General features: G+C 42.9%; 1 protein-coding gene across 2 annotated transcripts in view; it reads right to left on the reverse strand.

Moving 5' to 3' along the window:
• The window catches only part of LOC145344932 (exocyst complex component 6B), a 595965-nt gene that overhangs the window by 197388 nt on the left and 377134 nt on the right, over positions 1–21443 (reverse strand). For both annotated transcript variants that reach the window (XM_080192414.1, XM_080192326.1), the window contains exon 14: positions 4870–4975. In XM_080192414.1, coding sequence (XP_080048540.1) covers positions 4870–4975 — 106 coding nt within the window. The remainder of the gene's footprint in view (positions 1–4869; positions 4976–21443) is intronic.

Consider the following 21443-nt stretch of genomic DNA (forward strand, 5'->3'; position numbering starts at 1 on the left):
GCCAGAAGAACACAGCAGGTCTGGCAGCATCTGTGGAGAGAAGCAGAGTTACTAGGCAGAATTATACCATTCCACCAGCCACGGGAATTGTAAAGGATGAGGGTGGACCATGCAAATGTCCAATGACCTTGGGTGGGACTTTCCGGCCTTGGGGCGAGCGCGGCTATAAAATCTAACCCACTGAGTCCAACAAGACTCTTCTTCAGAACTTAAGAGTTTCATTCCTTAACACTTGAAAGGAAGAGAAAAAGTTTATGCTAAAGAGTTTGGATGAGATGAAGAATGAAATCAAATTGGGAACCAGGACAGCTTTGAGATTGGTTGAGTTGGTGCTGCTGGAGACAGAGGTCTAGTGCGTATATGGGATGTGCATGGCACTGAAAGTGGATCTCACCATGTGCTGAGAACAACAGTCTGAAGAACGTTGTATGTCTCACCAGTACCTGTAACCCTGGGCCATGGAACTTCAGATGGAATCCACATGGGGTAAGTCAGGGGCAGACACTGAGAAAGGAGATGGGGCTGTGAAAGCAAGTTTTGGTAAACACCTTATCCAACGCTGGGAGGGAAATGGAAAGCAATGAATGTGAACAAGCTGAAAGACACAAGAGGAGGATTTCTCCAAGGTTGGCATTGCTGGAAGTGAAGTGGCAGTGAATTAAACAATAAAATGAAAGCAGAATATTGCGAATGCTGGAGATCAGAAATTAAAACAGAAAGTGTGGGAAACATTGCAAATCGAAAATATCTCTCCGGGTGCCTGTTTCAGGATCTTGTCAACTGCACTGGATAAATCTGTCATTGTTTGAGGTGGTGATTTCATTCAGAAGAGTAGCTGGAGCTGATAGATCTCTTACTGTCTTCATATGGTGCAGGAAAGCACTCCATCTGATGATAAAACTAACAGGAGGAAATGAGATGCATACTAGGAAGTTATAATTAGATGACACTAATCTCTGGTCTCAAAAATCTGTAGATTACAAAGAGCAAGGGAAAGAAGCCCGAGGGATAACTTGAGATAATGTGTTTCACTCAAGGTGATAAGCTGGAGAAACAGGATATCATGTAGAACAGCAGTTGAGTTTAGATACCTAATTGAGTGTATGTGGTTATGAAGTCAGTATGACACACACACAAACCATGAAACCAATAAGGGATGATATCCATCTTAATTCATCAAACAACCTGTTATTCTATAGGTTGCCCTCTCCATTTTAACAATATTTCTTTGAGGGAGATGAAGGAGTTTTGTCCTGATAGTAATGAAAGTTGGCAATAAAGCCAGAGAGTCATTATGGCCCAGAAAGAGGCCATTCAGTCCATCGAGATAGTGTGATGGCTCTTGATTTCAACACAGTGAAGATGAACAGAGAAGAAAGTGTGCGTACGATGGGGTGTTTCATGGGAATAAGCAAAGAAATTTCACTGAAACTCCGACCTTACTAACCCTGTGAAGGAGGAGAGGATGGCAGTCTTTGAGAGACTTGAATGATAAGTGAGCAAGTTAGAGAACAACACTGGAGAAAACGGACAGCTCAGATTTGGGCCAATCACTCAGAAACTCATCTCATAGAGTTATAATGACACGCACTGGGAGTATTCAGCTCCTTGAGTACATGACAATCCTCTGTACAGCAATCCAGTCTCATTTCCTCATTGGAAGTTTAGTTCCCTCGAGTGCCATCCAATTTATTTCGGAAATTATTCATCGTGTCCATTTCCATCACCCTCATAAGCTACAAGTATGCGCTGATGCAAGCGTCAGACATCAGATGATCAATAAAAGTGCACTATGACTGCTCCAAAATGACTGGATGGATGAAGTTGGAGCCACCAAAAGGCAAGGGATGGCAAAGCAGGTAAACTATAACTCTGACCACCCAAGATATTTGCTGAAAATCGTTGCTTTCATTAAAAGTGAAAAGGCAGACATGGCCGTGTAGTGGTTGATTTAGTAGGTGCTGAACTAGAATAGGAAACACACATCTAATTGAAGAAGGAGGTGGTAGCCAAGAACCTTCATCGGCCTGTGGTTCATCTATTCAAGGGAGGAACATGTTGCAGACACTGTGGAACAGATCCAAGAGCCTTGTCCTGACTGTGGATATGTATTTGAATGCAGTCATCTAAATCCCAAATGACTCAGAACAAGGGTTTACATTGTTGGAAATTGCAAGTCATCCCAGACTCACACTATTCCACATTCAAGCACTCTACTTCACTGTGGCACAAAACCATACCAGCATTTGACCTTTTAATAACATTATATTAAATGAACCATTTCCAAGCTATACCTTGGACACAAAAGATCCCACAATTGTTGATCACATCTTGGTATTATCTCCCAGTTAGTGAAAAAGCAGAAAGTGTTGGAAATACTTGTGATACTCTACGTTATTCTGTGATACTCAGCAGGTCAGATAGTATCTCTGGGAAAAGAAATAGAGTTAATGTTTCAGCTCAGTGTCCTTTCCTTAGAACTGGTACATTGACATTTTCTGCCTTATTTCAATTTTCCAACCTGTCCATGGAACCCAAGTTGGGGATCATTGGATATTGGGGCCCAGCTGAGATTGATAAGGTCTGACCAGATCTCCTGTTGGACCTCATGGCGGTGGCCAGTGCAAGCTGCTGTTGTTGTTGGATAGCTCAACTAGCAGCGCACCAGATACACTTAAGTCTGTACCTGTCCGTCTCAAAAGAATGGAGATGACGAAGGGAATGGGTTGAGGAGAGGAGAGTCAATGGGAAGAGGGAATGAAATACAGGGTAGGATTTTACAGCCTTGCTCATCCTGAAACTGCAAAACCCTGCCCGAGGTCAACGAGTGGCACAATGTTACAGTGGTTAGCACTCCTGATCACCGCGCCAGGGACCTCAGATGACTGCGTGCAGTTTGCACGTTCTCCCCATGTCTGCGTGGGTTTCCTCTGGGTCAGTTTCCTCCCACAGTCCAAAGATGTGTGGGTTAGGTTGATTGGCCATGCTAAATTGACCCTTAGTGTCAAGAGGATTAGCTGCGTAAATACATGGTGTTACGAGGTAGGATGGGATTGTTGTCAGTGCAGGCTTGATGGGCCAAATGGCCTCTTTCTGCACTGCGAGAATTCTGTTCTCAGGTCACAGACCTTTCCACGTTCTGCCCCTCACCTGTTCCATTTCCTGTGGCAAGTGGGGTGGTAAAATTCTGGCCATAGTCACTCAAAGGCATCACTGGGAGATAATAAACTGGTTCAACATATCGATGCCTGAAGGAATTTGGCTAATAGAGGTGTCAAGGATCATCAGTTTGGAGTTCTATTTACTAACAGTAAGTTTTCCAGGGAATGCTGCAGAAGGAAGTGGTGACTGAGGAAGTTTGAAAGATATGGGTGATGATGACAAGTATTGATTAAGTCCCATTCGTATCTTTGAGTTTTAGATTGCTTCAGTAGTGTTTGATATTAATATCATGCACACTAACTGGGAAATAATACCAAGATGATGTGTTCAATAATAGTGGGATCAACAATCTCAGATAAGGACACCAAAACTGCACATAATATTCCAGGTGAGGCCTCAACAAAGCCATATTCAATTGCAGCAAAACATCCTTATCACTATACTCAAACCCTCTCACTATGAAGGCCAACACACTATTTGCCTTTTTTACTACCTGCTGCAGCTGCGTGCTTACTCTCAGCAATTGATGTACGGGTCATTGAGTATCCACCTCTCTCAATTTACACCCATTCAAGTAATAATCTGTCTTCCTATCATCAATACCAAAGTGGATAACCCCACATTTGTCCACATTATGTTGCATCTGTCATGCAGACGCCCACACAGCCTGTCTAAATCATGCTGAAGCATCTCTGCATCTTCCTCACAGCTCACCTTCCCATCCACCTTTGTATCATTTGCAAATTTGGAGATAAAACATCAGTTCCCTCTTCCAAACCATTAATATATAATGTGAACAGTTGGGGCACTAGCATAGATTCCTACGGAATCCCAGTAGTCATTGACTGCCAATCAGAAAAAGACCCATTTATGCCAACTTTCTGCCTTCTATCTGCCAACTAGTTTTCTATCCATCTCAAGACATTACCTGCAATGCCATGTGCTTTAACTTATGTGAAGGAAACGTCCACACACCACCTCCACTGGTTCTCCTCGGTCAACTCTAGTTACATCCTCAAAAAAGTCCAATAGATTTGTCAATCATGATTTCCCTTTTGTCACTCCATGATGGTTTTGTCTGATTGTATTGCTGCTGTCCCAATACCAGGTTATGAAATCCTTGATAATAGCTTCCGGCAACTTCCCCAGTACCGATGTAGGTTCACTGATCTATAGTTCCCCGTTTCCTCTGTACCTCCCTTTTTGAATAGCGAGCTTACATCAGCTACCATCCAATCTGTAGAACTATTCCAGAGTCCAAAGAATTTTGGAAAATAACCATCAATGGATCTACTATTTCTAGGATCACTTCCTTAAGTATTTTGGGAAGAAGATTTATCCATCTTCAATCCCATCAATTTCATTAAAACCATTCCTCTACTAATGCTGATTTCCTTCAACTCCTCACTAAAACATATTTCTCTCAGCATTTTTGGTGTATTATTCATGTCTTCCTTTGTGAAGACTGAAGCAAATTACAAATTGAATTCCTCAGCCATTTATTTATTCCCCGTTATGAATTCTCCTGTTTCTGACTGTAAGGGACCAACATTTGTTTTGTCAAACTTCTTTCTCTTTACGTATCTACAGAAACTTTTACAGTCAGTTTTTATGTTCTCCTAGCTGACTTCCTGCTCTATTTTTTCCTTTTAAATCAATTCCTTGGTCTCCATGGTGAAAATATTTAACAGAGTAACAATTGCTTACATTTTCCAGCTCTGGATCATGGAATGGGAATTGGCCCATCACTCTTTTGTACTCCTCTTCACTTGAGACAGGAATAGCACTGTAGTTATCCAGGTCTAAAATATATCTGGTAGAAGAACAAAATCATCAGAGTGAACAAGCAGAGTGATTCAATTTCTGATGCATCAGTAGCAAGTGATACCACTTCTCACCAATCTCACAAGCAATCCCTCTTGAACATTTGGTAGCTGCAAGTCAACCTTACCTGAATTAAAATCAATTTATAACTGTACTCCTACAAATTCCCTGTGTATCACATTTCCTTTATTTTTTTTTATTCATTCAATGGACATGGGTGTCGCTAGCTGGCAGCATTTATTGCCCATCCCTAATTGCCCTTGAACTGAGTGATTTGCCAGACCATCTTAGAGGGCAGTTGAGAGTCAACCATATTTCAGAGAATAGAAAATAAATGGGTCTTTTTCATCTAGCCTTCTCTGAACTGCTTCGAATGCAATTATACCCTTTTTCAAATAAGGAGACCAAAAGTGTACAGTTCTCCCGATGTGGTCGCACCAAGGTTCGTACAGTTTCAGTCAGATTTCCCTACTTTTATATTCAATGCTCCTTGGAATAAACACCAACATTTCTAATCTAATCTAAGCTTTTCTAATCACTTGCTGCACTTGAATGCTGACTTTATGTGATTCATGTACCAGGACACCCAGATCCCTCTGTGCTTCAGAATTCTGTAATCTCTCCACTTAGTAATATATTGTTTCGATCTTCTTCCTGTCAAAGTGGACAAGTTCATATTTTCCCATATTATACTCCACCTGCTAAACTTAACCTATCCCCTTGTAGACTTTCTCTTGTCAACATACTTTCCTACCTATCCATGTGTCACCTTCAAATTTAGCTACCATGCGTTTTGGCCCCTTCATCCAAGTTATTGATGTAGTTTATAAATAGTTGAGGCCCCAGTACTGATCCCTGTGGCACTTCTGAAAAAGACCCATTTATCCCTACTCTCAGTTTCCTGTCAGTTAACCGATCCTCTCTCCATGCTGATATGTTATCCCTTACACCATGAGCTCTTATTTTGTGTAGTATTAAATCCCACAAGCTGGAATGATGGGATTTGAATCCATGAGCGGTCTGGATTACTAGTCCAGTGACATTACCACTATGTTACTGTCTTCTCATTGGTCATTAGGCAACAGATGAGCGTAGGTTTGAGGTTTCACCACCAGAGAGAAGAGCTTAAGAACAAGTGGTGACACACAACTGATAGAAAATGGCAGTGCATCGTCCCTGATCAGAACTTGAGACCAATGCAAATTTGAGGCAGTGGTTATCGATTAATTTTCTATTACTTCAAAAGAATGCCTCTATAATAAGGTGCTGCCTCTGAACTGTGACGAACATGCCAAACAAAAGGCACAAAGACTTGGTCCTGGTCCCATTCCCCTACAACTTCCTGCCCAAGAGGATTGCAAGTAAACGAGTGCTAGCCCTCCCTCGATGCTATTCTCGCTGGGGAAAGTAATAATTGGCCTTCAATTCTCACTTCTCCCCATTCCCATGGAATAACTTTGCCAGTTTCAAGATGGTGCTGGATTGTGGTGGCTTCTTGTGAGCTGCCCCTAGCGTGCCCTCTAATTTTATCTTTTATTCTTGTTCTATGTTTTTAAAACTGCACTATGACTGTAACACTATATTCTGCACTCTCTCCTTTCCTTCTCGCCTGAGTACTCTATGAACAGAATGCTTTGTTTGTATAGCACTGTATATTAATTTTCACTGTATTCCAATATACTCGATACCCCTAAACACACTGCCCTCAGAAGTTCTTTCTTCAAATCTTGCTTTTTGTATTGATGGCAGAACATCCAACCCTCTCTCACTCTCATATAGGATCTGCTGTGTCCTTTTCTCCAGCTACATCTCCCCAGCCTTCACACCACCAAACATCTAACCCATCAATAACAACCCATCAATAACACTCTTGGTCACTTCTTCAGGAATACCTCTTGGCTCTGATGTTCAACATTAAGCCCCTGGTATGGTGTCCATGTGGTCATTTCTGGTGCAAACTGCCAAACTGACTGACTGTGGGAAAGCCTCAGTATGAAGCCATATCCCTAGTCTTTGAATGTTTTGCCAGGTATCTCTTTCAGCACAGCAGTGATCAAGATCAGGTGAAAAGGGGAGAGGCAAGGGCCTGTTTCACTGTTCTTCCTCTGTTGGCCAGTTATAGCACTGATGAATTCAGCACAGGGATTAAGCCTAGCTTGCATCGGCTATCTACTGTACAGGCTCCAGGTCATTCTGCCTTGATTAATTTTTGTTAAAAAGTATTAAAGTGGGAGTATTTTTAAACACACTCATTTTCTTCAGTAAAGACGTCAGGGGTTGCTAACAATAGCTTTCTGGGCAGCATTTGGGCTTCAAAAGAGCACAAGTCAAACAAGGGGCAAGGAATCACTCTGCAACAAAGAATATATTTGGTGGAGTAAGACTGCTGTGGATTTGTGCTGGTGATTGAAAGCATATGTATGGTTTACTGAGGGGAAACATCTCCAACTGCTCTTTAATTATTATACACTTTCAGGGCCAAATAGTAATTTGGACTTGTGACAAAACCTTGGGGGAGGAAAGAGAAGGATGGAGGGAGAGAAGGAGAAAGAGAGAGAGGAGCAGGGGGAGAAGATAGGGAAAAGAAAGAGGAGTGAGAAAGATAATGAAGGAAACAGAAAAAGTATAGACAGAATGGCCGGTATTTTATGATCTCGCTCGGGTGAGGCTCGTAAAATCCCACCCGAGGCCAATGGAGAATTCCATTCTGTGAGCCACACCCGCCCCAATTCTGTCATGGGCATGGTGGTAAAATTCCAGCAAATATGTATGCGCTCACACAAACGGTGAGAGTAAAGGAAGAAAACAAAACGTTAAAAATGAAAAGGGGTTTAACCCACAATATCTGAAAGGAAGGAAACATGAATCATTCAGACTCAGTAGATTTCAGCAAGCACAGGAGTGAAGGGATAACGAGATCTTGTCTATAAAGTCAAAGACTATGACATTCTCACTGAGTTGCAATGTGTAGAGGAAAACTTGGACAGTGTTTGTGAGATCAAGTTTCAAGATGATCAAAGTGGAGATTTGAGTTTCAACAAAGGTAAGGAAGTTGAGGACAGAAATGGCAGCGTAGAGATGGATGTGGACAGTATGGAACAAAGCAACTTCTGTTGGGCAGATGGGTAAGCAGGGAGCTTTAATCACTAGTCAAACAATGTTGGACCTTCTAAGGTGCTTTTGATTAGACAATGTAGTGGGAGCTTTACTCTGCATCTAATCCATGTTGCCTCTGCCACAGTAATACTGAGAAAAACATTAACTAAACAACAGGAAGTACTTAGAGGAGAACCTAGATATAACAGAAACAAAGTATAACCAAGAGGCTAATGAGAATGGGGGAATGAGTGAATGTAATTAATATCAGAAGAAAAAAATTACTGGAGAAACTTAAGGGACTAAATCTGACAAAGCCCCACCTAGGCTTTGAAAGTGAATGAATCAAAGAGAGAATCATTCTACAACAAATAATACATTTGGTAGAATAAGGATGGCCTACATGCTAGGAATCTGAAAGAGGTAATTGCAGACATAAAGGGTACACTGGTTATTATTTTCCAAAAATCCTGAGTTTCTAGAATGGTTCCAGCTGATTGGAAGTCAGACAATATAAAACTGCTATTTAAAAAATGGTGGAGCAAGGAAACAGGAAAACGTTGGCCAAGTTATCTCAACTTCACTCATTAGAAAACTGCTGACACCTATTATTAAAGGAGTCTTAACAATGCACTGAGAAATTCATAGCTTTGATCAAAATCAACATGGTTTTGTGAAAGGGAAATCTTGTTTGACAAATTTATTAGAGTTCTTTAAGGATGTATCTAATTCATTCATGTGTGCTTTGCCCAAAGGCAGATGCGTTGGCTCACTGTCAGGATGCTTCATCCTGAGCTGTGCCCTTGGTAGTTTTGTTTAGTGATGTCTTGCACTCTCAGGAACAGGACGAGGAAGCAGGTCCCCAGGGTTCCTCCACTGGAACAGGAATCAAACAACATTGTTACTGCTCTACCCATCTAGCCAACTAAGGGAAGCTGCCCCTCAGGATTTAACTAGCGGGCCAGATGAAGGGAAACCAAGTGGATATAGTGTATGCGGATTTCCAAAAGGCATTAGATAAGGTGCCACACAAAGTTTCATGTGGAAGATAAAGGCTTATGGAGTTGGGTGATATATTAGCATGGGCAGAGATTCGGTTAACTGACAGGAAGCAAAGAGTAGGGATAAGCAGAGTATTAGCAAGTTGGCATGTGACAAGTAGTGGAGTTCTAGAAGAATCAATGCTGAGGCCTCAGCTATTTACAATCTTTATTATTGACTGAGAGGAAGAGACAGAGAGAATCTACATTTGCTGACGGTGCAAAGCTAGGTGTTGCTCCAAGTTGTGAGGAAGACAAAAGGAGACACAAAGAGTTTAGACAAGTTCATTCAGTACTCTCCAAATAGTTGATTGCAATTGACAGGGCAATCCTGGAGTCTCAAAAAACCAACTGTCATTGGCTGCCGTACTGCTGCTGAAAACGTGCATGTCTCAGGCATCTATCTCATGATGAAAAGGGAATCAGCTCACTGACTGCTGAATCGCAGGCACCAAGATATTGACTAAGATGGGTCAAGACAAAATGATGAGCAAGGATGCTGGAATCTGAAACCAAAAGAGAAAATGCTGGAAAATCCCAGCAGGTCTGGCAGCATCTGTCAGAAGAGAAAAGAGCTGACGTTTCGAGTCCAGGTTAACCTTTGTTAAAGCTCAGAAAAACACTCTGATTAACAAACTGGTTGCATCACAACTGATGGTGCACTGTCAATGCTGGCTGTCAATGAAAACTTTGTTGCACTTTGTAGAAATGATCCTGAATTCCCCATCTTTGTCAATTGGAACTCTGTTATCCACCAACAAGCGCTAGCGAGCAAGGTTATCGACTTTTCTCATAAGAACATAAGAACATAAGAAATAGGAGCAGGAGTAGGCCATCTGGCCCTTCGAGCCTGCCCCGCCATTCAATAAGATCATGGCTGATCTGTCGTGGCTCAGTTCCACTTTCCCGCCCTCTCCCCATAACCCTTAATCCCTTCTCTTATCAAAAACCCATCAACCCGCTTCTTAAAAATATTTAGCGAGGCAGCCTCCACCACTTCAACGGGCAGAGAATTCCAGAGATTCACCACCCTTTGAGTGAAGAAGTTCCTCCTCAACTCCGTTCTGAACCGCCCCCCCTTTATCTTGAGGCTGTGCCCCCTAGTCCTACTGTCTTTTTTGAGCGGGAAGAGTCTTTCCACCTCTATCCTATCCATCCCATTCATCATCTTATACGTCTCAATGAGATCTCCCCTCATTCTTCTAAACTCTAACAAGTACAAGCCTAGTTTATTCAGCCTCTCCTCATAGCTCAACCCCCTCAACTCCGGTATCAGCCTAGTAAACCTCCTCTGCACTCCCTCCAAGGCCAAAATATCCTTGCGCAGGTGCGGCGCCCAAAACTGCACACAGTACTCCAGCTGCGGCCTCACCAATGCCCTATACAGCTGCAGCAAGACCTCCCTACTTTTATATTCAATCCCCCTCGCTATGAAGGCCAGCATCCCATTCGCCTTCCTGACCACCTGCTGCACCTGCAGGCTGGGTTTTTGCGACTCATGCACAAGGACCCCGAGGTCCCTCTGCACCGTCGCCTGCTGCAGTTTTTCGCCACGTAAGTAATAGTCCTTCCTACCATTCTTCCTACCAAAGTGGACCACCTCACACTTGCCAACATTAAATTCCATTTGCCATTTCCTGGCCCATTCGCCCAGCCTATCTAGATCCTTCTGCAGACTCTCCACACCCTCCGCACAATTTGCCTTTCCCCCAATCTTGGTGTCATCAGCAAATTTCGACACCCTACACTCGGTTCCCTCCTCCAGATCATCTATATAAATGGTACATTGACAGTTGTTGCCATGATCATCAACTCAATTCGTGCCAAAGCTCTGCAACATTGTTTGTTCAGATTGTTAACTGATGAGCTTGATGCCACCGTACAGATGTGAGGTAGTTGAGAAAAAGTACGAACAGAAATTCTTCCAATTCTAACAGAACGAGACAGGAATGGATGCAGGAAGGACGTTCCCAATGGTGGGGGTGCCCAGAACCAGGAGTCAAAGTGTAAGACCTGAAATGAGGAGAAAGCTCTTCACCCAGAGAGTGGTGAGCCTGTGAAATTTGCTAGAACAGAAAGCAGGTGCCAAAACATTGTATATTTTCAAAAAGGAGTTAGATATAACACTTGAGGTGAAGGGGATCAAATGATATGGGGGGGGAGGTGGTATCAGGGCTATTGAGTTGATAATCAGCCATGATCATGATGGCTTGAAGAGCTGAATGCTTCTACTCCTATTTTCTACATTTCTATGTCACGGGCAGGTGCAGATGAAAGAAGCAGGTTAGTGAGAATGAGGTCAATTATGTTTTTCCCACTTGTTGGTTCCCTCACCACCTGACACAGTCCCAGTCCAGAAGCTGTGTCATTTAGGACCTAGCCAGTTCAGTCTGTGGTGATACTACTGACTGACTCTTGGTCACAGAAGTCCCCCACCCAGAGTATATTTCAAGCCCTTGCCACCCTCAGTACTTCCTCCAAGTGGTGTTCAACATGGAAGCGTACTGATTCATCAGGAGGTATAGTTTGCGGTAATCAGCAGGAAGTTTTCTTGACTATGTTTGACCTGGTGCCATGAAATTTCGTGGGGTCCAGAGTCAATGTTGCGGACTATCAGGATAACTCCCTCTCTCTTATACCTGTGTGCTGTCACCTCTGCTGGATCTGTCCTTCCAGTGGGACAGGACATATCGAGGAATGGTGATGGCGGTGTCTGGAACATTATCTGTAAGGTATGATGCAGTGAGTATAACAATTTCAGGCTTTTGCTTGACTAGCTCTCCACATTTGGCACAAGCCATAAGATGTTAGTAAGGAGGACCTTGCAGGGTCGACAGTGTTGGGTTTGGCGTTGTCTTTTCCGGTGACTAGGTCATCAGTCTAGTTTCCTTCCTTTGTGTTTTCTTAGTAGCAGTTGAATAAACTGAGGGGCTTGCCCATTTCCGTGGGCATTTAAGATCAATTACAGTGCTGTGGCTCTGGAGTCACATGTAGGCCAGACCAAGTATGGATGGCAGATTTCTTTCCCTGAAGTTGCTTCTTCTCACAATAATCAACAATGGTTTCACAATCACCATTTGACTTTTAATTCTAGATGTTTTGTTGAGCTTAAAGTCCACCAGAAGATTAAGGAAATTTGGCATGTCAGCTATGATTCTCACCAATTTTACAGATACACCATAGAAAGCATTCTTTCTGGTTGTATCACAGCTTGGTATGGCTCCTGCTCTGTCCAAGACTGCAAGGAACTACAAAAGGTTGTGAATGTAGCCCAATCCATCACATAAACCAGCTTCCCATCCATTGACTCTGTCGACATTTCCCACTGCCTCGTCAAAGCAGCCAGCATAATTAAGGACCCCACGTATGCCAGATGTTCTCTCTTTCACCTTCTTCCGTCAGGAAAAAGATACAAATGTCTGGGGTCACATACCAACCAACTCAAGAACAGCTTCTTCCCTGCTGACAACTTTTAATGGCCCTATCTTGCATTAAATTGATCTTTCTCTACACCCTATGACTATAACACTACATTCTGTACTCTCTCGTTTCCTTCTCTATGAAAGGAAGCTCTGTCTTTATAGTGTGCAAGAATCAACACTTTTCACTGTATACTAATACATGTGACAATAATAAATCAAATCAAATCAAATCTGCTGTGGTGGAACTTGACTCTGGGTCTCAGGGATTACCGTGGGTCTCTGGATTACTTGTCCAGTGACAATGCACCACTGGTCTCTGACTGGGCAACAAGATAGCAGAAGGAGTATAATATGGAAAGTGTGAGATTATTCACTTGGGCAGCAAGAACAGAAAAGGAGAATATCTTTTAAAAGATGTGAAACTTGTAGTGTTGATTAAAGAGCAACTTGGGCATGCTTACATGAGGACTCAGAAAGTTAGTATGGTCTTGGTGCAATTGTACAGGGCTTGGTGAGGCCACATTCTGAGCACCGTGCAGTTTGAAGGAAGGATATACTTACCTTAGAGACAGTGCAACGAAGCTTCACTCGATTGGTCCCTGAGCAGAGAAGGTTGGTCCTACAGTGAAAGGCTGAGTAAATTGGGCATAAACTATCTGGAGTTTAGAAGAATGAGAGGTAATCTCATTGAAACATACAAGATTCTGAATGATTAAAGGCAAATTGCTGTGGATACTGGAATCTGAAACAAAAACAGAAAATGCTCAAAATTCTCAGCAGGTCTGACAGCATCTCTGGGGAGAGAATAGAGCCAATGTTTCAAACCTGGATGACCCTTCGTCAGAGACTCTGAAGGGGCTTGACAGGGTAGATACCGAGGCCCTGATTTTACCGGCATGGCTACCCCGAAATCGAGGTGGGCCAGGCTTGCAGAACAGCATTCCCCGTTGGTCTCGGGCGTGACCTTGTGAACCTCGGGTGGCCGCATCAGTAAAATCATGGTTTGATAGCTTGTTTCTCCTGGTCAGTGAATCAGGAAAATGGAGGCATAGCCTCAGGATGATCAATGAGGAGAAATTCCTTCACTCAAAGGGTTCAGAATCTTTGGAATTCTCGACCTGAGAGGGTTGTGGATGCTTCATCGTTGAGTATATTTAGGTTTGGGAGAGACTGATTTTTGGTCTCTGAGGGAATCAAGGGATATTGGAAGCTGACAGAAAAGTGGAGTTGAAACCCTATATCGGAGCAGTTTAAACAGGCCATGTGGTCTACTCCTATTTCCATTTCATATATCCAATATGGTACCAGCTGAATAAGTTGGTTCTTTATTACTGGTGACTGTTTGCCACATGAATATTATATTTTATATACTCATTTAAATCCAAATTCTCATGCCTGTACTTAAATATTTTAATAAAGTGGGTCATGGGATAATAATGTTCTGGTTGTAGCTCAGTTTTTTGGGAAGGATTCCAAAGTCCCAATGTTCTCAGCATGAGGAAATTAAGATAAGTTGCAGTTTCCTAATCTGAGTCATTCTTTCCTAAAAACTGTGGGAAGAACATGGCTTTAAAAAGATTTAAATTTGTATAGCACCTTGAAAAAAGCAGGACGTCCCCAAATGTTTCTCAGTCAGCTAAAGATTTTTTGAAGTTTTTTTATTCATTCATGGGGTATGGGTGTCGCATTTATTGCCCATCCCTCAGGGCATTTAAGGGTCCTAAAATAAAAGTGCAGAAGACAGTCATTTGGACCATCAAGTCTGCATCGAGCACAATCCCACTCAGGCCGTATCCCTATATCCCTACTCATTTACTCTGTTAACCTTCAGACACTAAGGGGCTATTTAGCATGGCCAATCAACCTAACTTGCACATCTTTGGGCCGTGGGAGGAAACCAGAGCACCGGAGCAAACTCACGCAGACACAGGGAGAATGTGCAGACTACGCTCTGACAGTCACTCAAAGCCAGAATTGAACCTTGGTCCCTGGAGTTGTGAGGCAGCAGTGCTAACCACTATGCCATCCAACCACATTGCTGCGGCTCTGGAGTCACATGTCAGCCAGACTGAGTAAAGACAGCAGATTTCTTCCCCTACAGGACATTAGTGAACCACATGGTTTTTTACAACAACATGACAATGGTTTCATGGTCATAATTAGATTTTTTGTTCCAGATTTCCACTGAATTCAAATTTAACCATCTGCCATGGTGGGATTCGAACCCTGGGTTCCCAGAGCATTGCCCCAGGTCTCTGGATCACTAGTCCAGCGACAATAGCACAATGCCACTGCCTACCAACAAGTGCTCTTGTAATATTGGAAATGATGCAATTTGCTCATCCTATAAACAACAATGAGACAATGGTCAGATTTAATTTTGAGAACATTACATGTGCAGTGAACAATGGGGAACCCATAGATGTGGTGTATCAGGATTTCCAGAAGGCATCTGACAAGGTGCCGCACCAAAGACTGCTACATAAGATAATGGTGCACAGTGTTATAGGTAAGGTATTAGAATGGATACAGGATTAGTTAACTAACAGAAAGCAAAGAGTTGGGGGTAAATGGGGTGTTTTTCTGGTTGGCAATCAATGATTAGTGGTGTGCCTCAGGAATCAGTTTTGGGGCTGCAATTGTTTACGATTTAAATAGATGATTTGGAGTTGGGGACCAAGTGTAGTGTGTCAAAATTCGCAGATGACACTAAGATGGGTGGAAGAGCAAAGTGTGCAGAGGAAACTGTAAAAGGGATATAGATAGTGTAAGTGAGTGGGCGAGGGTCTGGCAGATGGGGTACAATGTTGGTAAATGTGAGGTCATCCATTTTGATAGGAATAACAGCAAAATGGGCTATTATTTAAATGGTTAAAAAATTGCAGCATGCTGCTGTGCAGAGTCCTTGTGCAGGAATCTCAAGGAGTTGGTTTGCAGGTGCAGTAGGTAATTATGAAGGCAAATGGAATTTTGTCCTTCATTGCTAGAGGGATGGAGTTTAAAAGCAGAGAGATTATATTGCAGCTGTATAAGGTGCTGGTGAGGCCACACCTGGAGTACTGTGTACAGTTTTGGTCTCCTTACTTGAGAAACGATATACTGGCATTGGAGGTGGTGCGGAGGAGATTCGCTAGGTTGATTCCGAAGTTGAGAGGGTTGGCTTATGAAGAGAGACTGAGGCTATAATCATTGGAATTCAGAAGAATGAGGGGAGATCTTACAGAAACATTTAAGATTATGAAGGGAATAGATAAGATAGAAGCAGGGAAGTTGTTTGCACTGGCGGGTGAAACCAGAACTAAGGGGCATAGCCCCAAAATAAGGGGAAGCAGATTTAGGACTGAGTTGAGGAGGAACTTCTTCACACAAAGGGTTGTGAATCTGTGGAATTCCTGCCCAGTGAAGCAGTTGAGGCTACCTCATTGAATGTTTTTAAGGCAAGGATAGATAAATATTTGAACAGTAAAGGAATTAAGGGTTATGATGAGTGGGTGGGTAAGTGGAGCTGAATCCACAAACAGATCAGCCATGATCTTATTGAATGCGGAGTAGACTCAAGGGACCAGATAGCCTTCTCCTGCTCCAAATTCTCATGTTCTTAATGACGTTGGTTGAGGGATAAACTTTGGCTGGATCATAGAGGAACATTGTGTGGTCTTCCTCCTCCTGGGAACGGCGGCACAGCGGCACAGTGGTTAGTACTGCTGCCTCAGCGTCAGGGACCTGGGTTCAATTCCTGACTTAGGTCACTGTCTGTGCGGAGTCTGCATGTTCTCCCTGTGTCTGCGAGGGTTTCCTCTGGGTGCTCCAATTTCGTCCCATAGTCTGAAGGACCTGCTAGTTAGGTGCAATGGTCATGTTAAATTCTCCTTCGGTGTACTCGAACAGCCATCGGAGTGTGGCAATTAGGGGATTTTCACATTAACTTCATTTCAGTGTTAACATAAGCCTACTTGTGACATTAATAAATGAACTTTAACATCAAACTGAGAGGTATTTGAGTTAGTGCTTCATCTGAAAGACAGACCACCCTTGTTTGTGTTAAACATGCTGTTAAATAAAACAGTGCTCAAGGCTTTATAAATAGAAGAAAAGAATACATAAGGGAAGGTGCTAAACCTCAATGGAGGTACAATCTGCCCCCACACTTTAAGGTTACTGAGGCTTTGGAAAAGAGGATTCTTATGCAAATGAAGCAGGGATGAGAGACTCCAGTTGCGTGGAGAACTCAAGAAGATGGAATTATTCTCCTCATAGAGGTTTTGGAAATATTTAGTCAAAGTATTCAAAATCATGCAGGATTTTTGAAGAGGGAGAAACTGTTCCCATAAACAAGAGCAATGGTAACTCGAGACAACAAAAGAACCAGAGGAGAGATGAGGATTTTTATTTGGGCAGTGCGTAGCAATAATCTAGAATGTACTGTCTGAAAGGCTGAAAGATTCAGTGAGAACTTTCAAAGGGGAATTACAACAATGGTTAAAAGGCGACGTTTGTAATGTGAAGGGGAAATGAGCAAGGGTGGAACTAAATGGATAGCTCTTTCAAAGAGCTGGTACACAGGAATAATGGGCTCAATGGCCTCCTTACATGCTATACAATTCAATGACCGGAACTTTCTTGCCCCGTGCTCCGCGGGAGTCAGAGCGGGTGAGGGGTGCACCATGGAAAGATCTGTTGACCTCGAGTGGGATTTTATGGTTATCAGCGAGACTGTAAAATCCCGCCCAATAATTCTGTGATTGTAGCTCCCTGACAATTTGAAAGAGTTGTACTCATCCACTATCCTGGGCTTTTTAAGGTTAGTGGTGCTCTGGGCCTTTCTAAATAATTAGATTAATCCAGAGAGGAAAGAGATTACTCAGGTCAGTGCAATTACACTGTTACCCTTAATGATCTATAGTGGTATTGAGAATCCGGTTTGGAGACATATAATGTGGATTTTAAAATAAAATGGAAATAAATAACCAGAAGGCCAGAGTGCACTGAAAAGGGCCTGAGAAAGAAAATCGCTGCAGCGTCTCATGTGATGGTTTTGCCAGGAGTTGGGAGGGTGCATATCAAGTTAACAGGACAGAATGTAGAGTTGACAACATCTGGGAACAACTGTGTATATTTAAAACTGGATTTGCAGTTTTAACAGGTCCAAGGTTGCCAGTACAAGGGAAAATTATTTTATTTTTGAGGATTTATTTACTTTAGACGTTGTTAAGCCCAGCAGAGATTAATCTGCGTAAGTGCGGTATTTGCAAAGAGCCCACGAAGCTTCAGAAACTGCACTTGCAATGAGAAGACTTACAAGATCAATACACACAGAGATCATAACTTGCAAGGACTTCTCTACTGACTGAGTCCAGTTGTAAGCAGGCAGATGATATTCCCAACTGTGGAACACAAGCAATAAAGGAGGCTAATCCTGTGCAGTGTCCAGACCCTTCTCTTTCACAAGATGTGTTAAGATACAAAGCCTGTTTGCCATTTTTAGTCATCCTAACATTTCTTTGTACTGAGGCCCTGTTTGCCTCTTACCCTGTCTATCATTTTTGCATTTTACTGTTCTCTCTTTTATTACTGTCCTTGTTTCTCTTGACCTTTCCAAAAGACAGGAGTGAAGGAAAAGGTGGTGGGGTAGCACTGTTAATAAGAGATGAAATGAGGAAAGATGTGAGAGACGATCTAGGATCAGATGATGTAGAGTACATTTGGGTGGAGGTAAAAAAACAGCAAGGGCAAGAAGACAGTGGTAGGAGTATTTCATAGTTCTCCAAACAGTAGTCACATTTAGGAAAGGGTATAAATCAACAAGTAATAGGAACATGTGGAAAAAAAGAGCAATAATTATGGTTGATTACAGATGACTTTAATCTTCATGTTGATTGGGTTAATCAAGCTGGAAAAGGCAGCTATTGAATGTACTAGGTTTAGTTTCCAACAGCAATACATCATGAAGCTAATCACGGATCAAGCCATCTTGGATCTGGTAACGGGCATTGAGATAGGTATAATAAATGACCTCAGAGTAAAATATCTTCTTGGAAGTAATGATCATAACATTATAGAATTCAATATTCAGTTTGAAAGTGAGAAACTTCAGTCGGAAATAACTGTGTTTAACTGAAATAAACAGAATTACAATAAAATGAGGATAAAATTAGCTAAAGTGTACTGGGCAGGAAAGACAGTCAACAAGCAGTGAGGTAATTTGAGGAGGTAATTTATAACTCTGAGCAAAAATCTATCCCAATAAGGAGGAAAGATGCTAAGAGAGGGATAAACCAACCATGGCTAATCAAGGAAGTTAAGAAGAGTATTAAGTTAAAAGAGAAAGCATATAAGGAGGCAAAAGTCAATGATAAGACTGAAGACTAGAATAAATTCAAAATCTAGCAAAGGAGGACTAAAAATAATAAAGTGAGAGAAAATTAACTGTCGGGCAAACTAGCAAGGAATATAAGAACTGACAATAAGAGCTTCTTTAAATATATAAAAAGAGAGAGGTCCATTAGGCCCTGAGAAAATGAGTCTGGGGAGATGGCTATGGGAAACAAGGAAATGGCAGAGGAGTTAAACAGGTATTTTGCAAAAGTCTTTATAGTGGAAGATATTTCGAACATCCCTTTAATATGAAAGAACTCTGGAGAGGAATTAAGTACCATCACCATCGTTAGAACAGTAGTATTAAACAAACTAATGGGGCTAAAGTCAGATAGGTCCCCTGACCCTGATGGCTCACATCCTGGAATCCTAAAAGAAGTAGCGACAGAGACAGTGGATGCTTTGGTTGTAATTTTCCAAATATTCTTGGATTCTGGAGAAGGAGGATTGCCAACCTGACACCCAAAAAACAAAGAAAATTACAGCACAGGAACAGGTCCTTCGGCCCTCCAAGCCTGCACCAACCATGCTGCCTGACTGAACTAAAACCCCCTACGGTTCCGGGGACCATATCCCTCTATTCCCATCCTATTCATATATTTGTCCAGACATCCCTTAAAACGTATCTGATTCCACCACCTTCCCTGGCAGCAAGTCCTAGACACCAACCATCCTCTCCTTTAAACCTTGCCCCTCGCACCTGAAAGCTGTGCCCCTAGTAATTGACTTTTCCACCCTGGCAAAAAGCGCTTTATCTGAATGCACGAAGCATTTGGAATAAAGTGGATGAGCTGGTGGCGCAGATCAACACAAATGGATACGATCTGGTGGCCATTACAGAGACGTGGCTGCAGGGTGACAGGGACTGGGAGCTGAATGTACAGGGCTATCAAGTGTTTAGGAAGGATAGGCAGGAGAGAAAAGGGGGGGGCGTAGCTCTGCTGATTAAGGATAGCATCACGGTGGTAGCAAGGGATGATATTGGAGCCAAGGAGCAGAGGGTGGAATCGTTGTGGGTGGAGATTAGGAACAGCAAAGGGAGGAAGACGCTGGTGGGTGTCGTCTATAGGCCCCCGAATAATGATCTGGAGGTGGGGCGGGCTGTTAACGCGCAAATAAGTGCGGCGTGCAGGAATGGGATGGCCGTAGTTATGGGGGATTTCAATCTGCATATTGATTGGTCGACCCATGTTGGACGCGGGGGGCTCGAGGAAGAGTTCTTGGAATGCTGCCGGGATAGTTTCCTCGAATAGTGTGTGTTGGACCCGACGAGGGAGCGAGCTATCTTGGATCTGGTGCTATGTAATGAGGCGGGTAGAATTAGGGACCTTGTGGTGAAGGATCCTCTTGGGGAGAGTGATCATTGTATGGTGGAGTTTCTGGTGCAGATGGAGGAGGAGAAAGTGGGTTCCCGGACACACGTCCTTTGTTTGAATAGAGGGGAGTACGGTAGGATGAGAGAAGAATTGGCGAATGTGGACTGGGGGAGCACATTGGAGGGAGGGTCTGTTGAGGAGCAGTGGAGGACCTTTAAGGAGATCTTTCTTGGTGCTCAGCAGAAATTTATTCCGATGGTCAAAAAGGATAGTAGGAGGAGAGGTAATAAGCCGTGGATAACGAAGGAGGTGAAGGAAAGTGTTAAATTAAAAGCGGAGGAATTTAGAGTAGCTAAGAGTAGTGGGCGAGAAGAGGATTGGGAGAGGTTTAAATGTCAACAAAGATTGACAAAGAAGTTGATAAAGAAGGGTAGGATAAACTATGAAGCTGGGCTAGCGCTTAATATAAAAAAGGATAGCAAGAGTTTTTATAAATATATAAAAAGGAAGAGGCTGGCTAGGGTGAATGTTGGTCCTTTAGAGAATGAGAAAGGGGACCTAGTGGTAGGGGATGGGGATATGGCTAAGGTATTGAATAACTTTTTTGTTTCTGTCTTCACGGAGGAGGACATGAATAATTTGCCGGGTGTTAGCGATGGAAAGGTGGTAGGACTGGAGGGTCTTAATGACATTACTGTTACTAGAGAGGCGGTGCTCGACAGACTGGAGGGGCTGATTGTGGACAAGTCCCCAGGACCGGACGGAATGCATCCGAGGGTTCTGAAAGAAATGGCGGAGGTGATAGTGGATGCCTTGGTGGTTATTTTCCAGACGTCGCTGGATTCCGGGGAAGTGCCGGATGATTGGAAAACGGCTAATGTTACGCCGTTGTTTAAGAAGGGTGCCAGGCAAAAGGTGGGGAATTATAGGCCGGTTAGTTTAACATCTGTGGTAGGTAAAATGTTAGAATCTGTCATTAAGGAGGAAATTGCGAGGCATCTTGAAGGGAATTGCTTGATAGAGCAGACGCAGCACGGTTTCATTAAAGGGAAGTCGTGTCTGACAAATTTACTGGAGTTCTATGAGGATGTGTCTAGGGCGGTGGATAGAGGAGAGCCGGTGGTTGTGGTCTTTCTAGATTTTCAGAAGGCGTTTGACAAAGTACCTCACAAGAGGTTATTGCAGAAGGTCGAGGGACATGGAGTTGG

Source organism: Carcharhinus amblyrhynchos, chromosome 1 (genome assembly GCF_965287045.1).
Source record: "Carcharhinus amblyrhynchos chromosome 1, sCarAmb.v2.hapA, whole genome shotgun sequence".
Lineage (NCBI taxonomy): Eukaryota > Metazoa > Chordata > Chondrichthyes > Carcharhiniformes > Carcharhinidae > Carcharhinus > Carcharhinus amblyrhynchos.